General features: G+C 41.6%; 1 protein-coding gene across 22 annotated transcripts in view; it reads right to left on the bottom strand.

Moving 5' to 3' along the window:
• Positions 1–216: 216 nt before the first annotated feature.
• Dlg2 (discs large MAGUK scaffold protein 2) overlaps positions 217–7673 on the bottom strand; it is a 1953494-nt gene continuing 1946037 nt past the window's right edge. For all 22 annotated transcript variants that reach the window (XM_031387347.1, XM_031387348.1, XM_031387349.1 and 19 more), the window contains 2 exons: positions 7033–7124; positions 217–4954 (listed from right to left, as the gene is read on the bottom strand). In XM_031387347.1, the coding sequence (XP_031243207.1) occupies positions 4848–4954; positions 7033–7124 (199 nt within the window). In that variant the 3' untranslated portion in view covers positions 217–4847. The remainder of the gene's footprint in view (positions 4955–7032; positions 7125–7673) is intronic.

Genomic DNA, 7673 nt, shown 5'->3' with positions numbered 1-7673 from the left:
AAAATTCTGATTAAAAGAAGGCAAGATGATAATCAAATATTTAAAAATATGCAAATGCAGCACTGTCAGTTCCTCTCAGCAGCGCCAATATTTTTCAGTGCAAACACACTCTGAGTGTATTTTTGCTTTGAAATCAGACATAATGGATAAAAATAGAAATGAGTGATTCTCTTATGAAATAACACAATTATGCTTTGGGAGAATATAATTTTGCTATAAAGTAGAAAATGTTTTAATATTTATATAAGAAAACCAAGGCATGTTTATAAACACTCTATCAAGCATTTTTACAATGGGGCCTCCACCAACATCAGGAAACGCAATAAATATTCACGGACACACGGAGTATGAAATATACATCTTGATTTTATAATCGTGTGTGCTTTATTTTTTTACACAAATGGAATGGAAGTGTTGAATATTTACACTTAACAGGAGTGTAAGCTGTGCAGTGTCTCTGTAAACTCCAGCCAGGCAAGGAGTAATTCGCCCTCCCTCCCTCCCTCCCATCCTGCATTACAGCTTGATGGAGAAACATCCTGTCAGAGAGAAGCACAAAATTGTCATAGTAAAAGGATCTAATGGGTACAACCTGGTGCACTCAGAAGTTAAGATACACTTAGGAAACACAAATTTGAAAAGAAGAAAAGTTTGCCATCCCATTGGGAGTCAACCTTGCCACTTAGCTGTCTGTCCTTGTGAGCTGCAAGGGAGAGACTGCACTCTCCCAGCTAATCTTAGTCTAAATTCTCTGCCTGCCTTAGCTTGTCTTCAGCTGCTACAAGAAACTGCACAGCTGTACGAGAAATGATTTCTAAAGCACAGGTCTCAGTGAGGAAGAATATTTACAGACTGAAGTGTGTATGTGTTTCCAACCACATTGACTCTTACCTCAGGTAATGTGTATACATGGTATGCATACCATATATACCATACCCTTAAATAATTAATGCATATCCACAGAATTCTCTATGGAGTTTCCTGGAAAATCAGCTGTCACAGGAGGAACTCCACATGCTTTAAGGGAACTGATGTCTCCCCAGGAGTGACTCATTAGTATAATAAATTTAGTCTTAGTCCTTGACTTAAATGCTTTTGTGTAGGAATTTTAGGCAGGACCAAGACAGGAAAAAAAAAAAAAAGATGTCATTTCACTAACAAGTCCATTCAGTCTCACCAGAGCAATCACCAGCTGAAAAGCAGAGGGGCTTCACATGGAAATGGGAAAAAGAATATAGAGGGGGAAAAAAATCTCTCTCCAAACCAGGGCGGTGTCATGGCTTCAGTGAGGTTCATTAGGATAGTTGTTGGGGCCAGAGTTTGCCTCTGTTGAAAGGGAACATCCTCAGCCTGGGCGGTGCTGGGAGTGAGTTCCTGGAGACGGTCCAGGCAGAGGCTTCCAGGTGCCAGGGGGCCCACAGCTCTTGCATCAGCACTGCCAGGGCAGTGGTGCAGGCTGGCTCCAGGTCAGGGCCTCACACTCAGCTTTGCTTTCTGGGCTGAGTAATAAAATGGTGACCCCAAGTATTGGTGTCATTAGTCCACTGTGTGGACTTGCTGTCTGAATCAGCCGTGAGCCCTTTGTAGGACAGGGAAACTAAAGAGTGAGTGTACTGATGATCAGAACTTCGTGAGGAGAGAAGAGGGTGGGCAGGTCAGGGAGGAAGGAGTAATGAGGGGAATGGGAGATGGAGAAAGGAGAGATGGACAGAGAAAGACAGGAGAGAGGAGGGGCAAGTTCAACAACCCAGGAAGGATAAAAAGGTGAAAATGACAGGTGGTAAGAGGAGACAAGTAGGAAAAATGAGAAGAAATAGATGAGAGCCAGAGGTGTACAGAGCATCCTCTGACTCTGTCCTGAAGGGCTGGCAGTAGGGTCTAAGACAGCTCACAGAGGCACCCGAGTGCAGCTTCATCTAGATGGGCTTGCAAAATGGATTGAGCCAACCCCTAAATTTGGGTCTGGGAGAAAGGGCCTTCAAAGAATAGGCCATCATATCTCATGGAAAAGAGCAATAAGCAAATGCCTCAGCAATAATTGGCTGACAGGTGGGATTTCGGTTTTGGTAAAGCTGAGACCCCCATGGTGCTACACATTGTACCAGAGCATGAAAAATAGCACCAGTGACACGATCTGGCACTTTTCCGAAAGGGCCCAGCATGTGAAGGTGACACTGTGCCCCCAGCGAGCCTTCAGATTGGAGAGAGCTCCGGACGAAGTTTGCAGTGTTAGCACCAGTCTGGCCCAAGGCTCCAGGTGCATTTGCACCAGATGTGATCTGGGTGACTCTCATGCCATTTCCACATATATCATTGGATTTACTGCAAAATACACCAGTTCTTTGGAGCCATAGAGACCTCAACATTGGGAAGCTCAGGACAACACAACAAAACGCATGAGTGGATTCTATAGGAAAAGACCCTCTCACCAATGTGCTTGGTGATTCGTCAAGCAAATATATATGTATTTATATTTATATAAATCTACATAAAAAATCAGTGCTAATGCTAATCTGGAAGCATCTATACTGGGAAAATAAATAATTATATTACTACAAAACCAATGGTTTGTGGTTCAATTTGATTGTACTCAGCCACGCAATACTATCAAATGGAAAGCACGTCACACAACTAGAGAAAACATCTACTCATTAATGACAGTCCTCTAAGGTAAATGGTTGCATGCTCAGTGGAGAAACCAAAGAAGTTATCATGGTGGCCTATAAAGAGAGCTGGGATCAGGAATGGCATTCTAGTGGCAGAAAACTTCTGAGAGCTATATTGATGGAAGTTGGCCGTGACCTGAAACTGGTGAGTTGCAGACATGGACATATCTTTTTAGCATTTTGAGCCCTCTAAGGCTATCTCTAGAAAATTGAGGGAAAAAATACACATGGCTGCTTGGTACCTCTTCACTTGGCAAAGGCAGCCTCAAGACTATAGGTAGCTGCTTACTTTTGTGATTTAATGTTTGTTTTGGTGACTGCAGCTGGGCAGATGATTGTATTTAGTAAAAGATGAATGACCCTTGATTTTGGAAAGAGACTCTCAGTTTTAAGCTCTGATGTTCTAACTTAGAAGAAGCCCCATCACTTTGATGGCTCTGTCTTTTGTTCTTGTACTCCAGCCGATGTGCTGGTTGGCTGCACAGTGTGGCAGAATCCCTGCCAGGTCTTGATGTACCCCAGGAGTAAGGCGATGGGGCTTAATCCGGGCACGCATAGAACCCAGACAAGAGTGGTTATTAATAACACTAAAAAGTCTCTCTCTGAACACCTTGGGCAGAACCAGGGCTGATGACACCATCAGCGCTAAAGTGGGAAGCGAACTTGTGTTTCAGCTTATAGGCTTCGGGAGGTTTCTCTTTTAAAATCATTATTAGTATAATTGTTAGAAAAATAAACTTGGTCCAGGTGCAGCCCTAAGGAAGGCAAGTCAAATGGTTGAGCTCAAAGCCATAAATCGTCCTTTTCTTGTGGTTCTCTTTGCCCTATATACTCAAACAAAGTGCGTCCCTCACCACTCCCAACTAGATAACTTCTCTTTTTTCCCTTCCTCAGAGAAATAGTGCATCTTAGGACAGACCTCCCCCTGTAATGCCAACTAGGGCTGTTACAAAACACTTCAATTGCTCTGTGAAACAAAGGAAAGATAATTCTAATGACTTATGGTTTGCCAGAATACTGAATAATTCTTGAACTGTATGCAAGTAACTAGGAACAAAGTTATTTGACTATCTGTGTGGTTGGCTCAGGCTATTTAACTAAAGGAAAGCAATCTTTCCCTTTTGATTATTTGCATGAGTTTGTCTCTGAAAAGCCATGGGCTTAAAGAATTGTAACAAAAATCTCTTCCAAAACTATCCATGAGGGCAACTTATTAAGGAGCATGTTCCATAAGAGTGTATCGCTAGTGTGCTAGTGTGCATGGGCGGTGGGGGAGGGGAGTGAAGGGGGAGTCTTTGTCAGACCTGGAAGGAACTCAGATGTTCTGAATGGATCATTGGCAACAAAAGGGAGAGTGCAGCCTCAAATTCTTGAATTTGATCATCTGCTGAGAGTGCGTACATTTAGTCTTTCAATGTTTTTTAGTCTTTACAAAATATTTCACAAAACTTTTTAACCTATAGAAATTCATTTCTATACATTTAATATATTTATTGTATAAATTATTCTCATCTTTAGTGCCTTCTTTTAGCTTATAAATGGCAAAATAGACAATTGACAGTCATAAAGCTAGGCCAGGTGGAATCCCCTCCTCGGTAAGGTTAGTCCTCCACACATGACACGCTTGTCTTTGTACATGCCAGCCAAGGAAACTAAGCAGTCATCCTCCCCGGATAGTATGTCATCTCCAAAGGGACTCCTTTCTGTTTTCTCTATTTCCTTTGCTTGTTAGGAAATCAAAGGATGTGCATAGTTATAAAATTCAAAGTGTACCAATTACAGAGGTGGGTAAGGGGTAGGTTGGTGAGGTTCAAGTGCTGGCAATTTTTCTTAAAGCAAACACAGAGAGCTCAGCAGCTAAATCAGCTCTGGACATCTGCTGGGGTGAGAAGGCTGCCCATCTCTATCTAGGGCAGAGAGCCCATTAGAGGTTCATCCCTACACCTGGTACTTTGAGCAAACCCAAACCTTCCTGCATACTGCGATGTCTTTTCTGTCCCACCCTTTGGCCCCTCTGTTTCCTTCATGGCTTCACACAGTTTGTGTTGTACATTCATAAGGATTCACATTGACTGCAAAAACATAAATGCAACAAAAACATAAAAGCCTCCAAGTGTTAGATTATATATATTTTGTTCTTCTAAATGCTCTTCTGTCGTTGTCAGAGGTGCAGTAGCTAATTTATAACTTCTCCTTCGAGGGAATCCAGATGAAAGGTCCCGACTGCTCTTCAATAACAATCTTGCACTGGTTGTAAATATCTTCTAAGGTGTCTCCTTGGACAATAGCTGTTGCAAGGACAAAAACAGCAAGGGTTAGGAGGCATCGCCTTGGGGGTGAGGACAGTGATCGGATAGGTGACAGACAACTCATCAGGAGGCTTAATGTCCCCTTTAAGTGAGAGGAAAAAAAATGCAGGCTGCTTACATAAGTACGGTCACCTCAGTGGTGCTTAAAGGGGGCATTCTTTCCATGCCTTAGGTTAGTAATAAATGTGTCCCAATCTCAGAGCTTTCGGTATTTGTTCACAATTCTAGCAACACATTGTTTGTTTCATGGATGGCTGCTCTGAGCCAGGCACTGCAGCAGAAGACACAGCAGTTTCAGACTGAGGCTCTCTGCTTGGCTGTAGAGTTTCTATACTTTAATTAAGGCAGAAATTCAGGTCTTGTAGACATGGGAATAATAAGAGTTTTGAAGGACAAGCTTAGTTAACCTTTTTAGTTTACCGAGAAACACCATTTATTCTCCAAGTTATTTAGTAAATCAGGATTTTTGTCTCACAGAACTATTTATCCTGTGAATACCTGATAAGGAACATAAATAAGAGGAAATATAGATCACTAAGCTATAAATTACTAAGAAACTTGGCTCTCTGGAGACTTGAGCACATTTTGTTGTTTCCTTCAATAAATGCTCTTGTGGAGTTGGGCTTCCCAAACATGTCAGCATTATCCATATGCCACCAAGGCTTCAAGACAAATTATTATTGAAGTAGAGTTGACATTATTATGTTTCAAAAACAATCTTCAGATCACACTACGGTAATCTACCCATAGTAGATTACTATGCAAACTATGAGTCAAATAGTCGTTATTTTGACTTAATTTTCCCACTTGGAAACTGAACTTGGGTCCTCTAGTGTAGCAAGTGTTTTTAACTGCTGAGCTATCTCTCCAGCCCTTAAATATTTCCCACCTAAATGCTCTTTTAAAATCACTCACATTACTAAGAGAAACCTTAGTATTTACTTTAGTTAAAAATAATGACAGAGTGCTATGCTTGTGCTGCCTTTGGTATTCAAAGCAACTGCAACGATCACCATCTCATTTTATGCCAGTAATTCATGAGGGAAGTTGCTGCACTGATTTTTTTTAAAAAGATTTATTTATTATATGTAAATACACTGTAGCTGTCTTCAGACACTCCAGAAGAGGGAGTCAGATCTTTTTTGTGGATGATTGTGAGCCACCATGTGGTTGCTGGGATTTGAACTCAGGACCTTCAGAAGAGCAGTAGGTGCTCTTAAGCACTGAGCCATCTCTCCAGCCCCTGAATTTCTTTTCTTTCTTTCTTTCTTTCTTTCTTTCTTTCTTTCTTTCTTTCTTTCTTTCTTTCTTTTCTTTTCTTTTCTTTTTTTTTTTTTTGAGGATGCTGGGATCAAACTCTGAGCCTTATGAAAGCCATTCTACTACTGCAGTACACCTCAGACTTAGTATCTTGTTATCAATCATGGAGAATCTGCTGTGAAATAAATCCCTCCAAGGCAGATTTCTCTCTGGATTTAATCAGTGTTTTGTCAGAGTAGGAAAGGAGAGGGAACTCAGGACATCTACAAGAAATTCATATTCTATTCCCAAAATGTCTTGTTGCCAAAGACATGTTAAAAAAAAAAATCAAAGCTATTATTAGTGTTGAAACAGTGTTAACCGAAGCATCTCCAAGTGGGTTTTCTCTCGCTGCTGATTGAGGAGATAGGTCTGGAGGTCTTCAAGGCAGAGACTGCAGGATAGTAACTGTTGCAGACATTGCTCATTTTGAGCCTTAAAACATTCATTTTCAAGTTTTCTGAAAATATCAGGGAGATGGTTTAATGAGGTAGCATGCCTAAGATCTCCTTAATAGCAGGAGATAGCTCAGGGTGTTTGCCGCTCATTGCTGGTTTAGGGCCAGTGGAGAAGTGGAAATGAGCGAACAAGAGAGAATCCAGAGCTCTAAACCAAATGGATAAGGCAGACAAGGATACAGGTAACCTCGCCTGGAAGGGTTTGGGGTCTAGCTTTTCCAGGCACGGAGCCTATTCTAAGTACAACAGCAGGCAATTTATCGTCTTTTCTTGTAGTACCAGGGTGCCAAGGAAACTTACCTGTAAAATATTCTCCAAATTCTTGTTCTAGCTTAATTGCCCGGTCATAGGTTTTCTTGGCTTGTTCCTCTGTCAGACGCTTATTCATCTCCCTGAGAAAATGAGGGTTTGATATTAGGATCCAAAGAGAGTATACCAAATCTTCAAAATTTTACAATGGCCCCTGTAGGAGGCATAGTTATCCTAGTAGCTGTTAAGGCTTCTTTTGGACTTGGTGGTGGAACCATTTCAGCCACTGAGGGTTAGGTGCTAGGGTGCCTACTCTCCGGGAGATCCGGCTTCATGTGCAGCACAGGACTGAAGCAGAACCTGTCTCCTTGCTATCTGTGCTCTCTGTTTGCTTCCTTGTAGTTCCTAGAGCAAGACTACAAACTTCCTCTGCAGCACGCCCCTGAGTATTTAAATGGAGTGCTTCTGTGTCCCTTCAGGTTTCACCTCATCAGAACAGACTGTCCTTCAATGACTTCTTTGTTATATTTCTAAACCCAAACTGCCTTTGTTTGACTTTGAGTAGGATTCCACATCACTAAAATGTACATAGGGCATGGATTGCAGACAGTCTTCCAGAAGTGGTCAGAGTCTCAGGTCCCAACCTTATAAAAGGGTTAATTTCTTGCCTTCATCCCTCTTTTTTTTTTTTT

Source organism: Mastomys coucha, unplaced genomic scaffold, assembly GCF_008632895.1.
Source record: "Mastomys coucha isolate ucsf_1 unplaced genomic scaffold, UCSF_Mcou_1 pScaffold21, whole genome shotgun sequence".
Taxonomy (NCBI): domain Eukaryota; kingdom Metazoa; phylum Chordata; class Mammalia; order Rodentia; family Muridae; genus Mastomys; species Mastomys coucha.
This window is presented reverse-complemented; position numbering and strand designations above follow the sequence as displayed.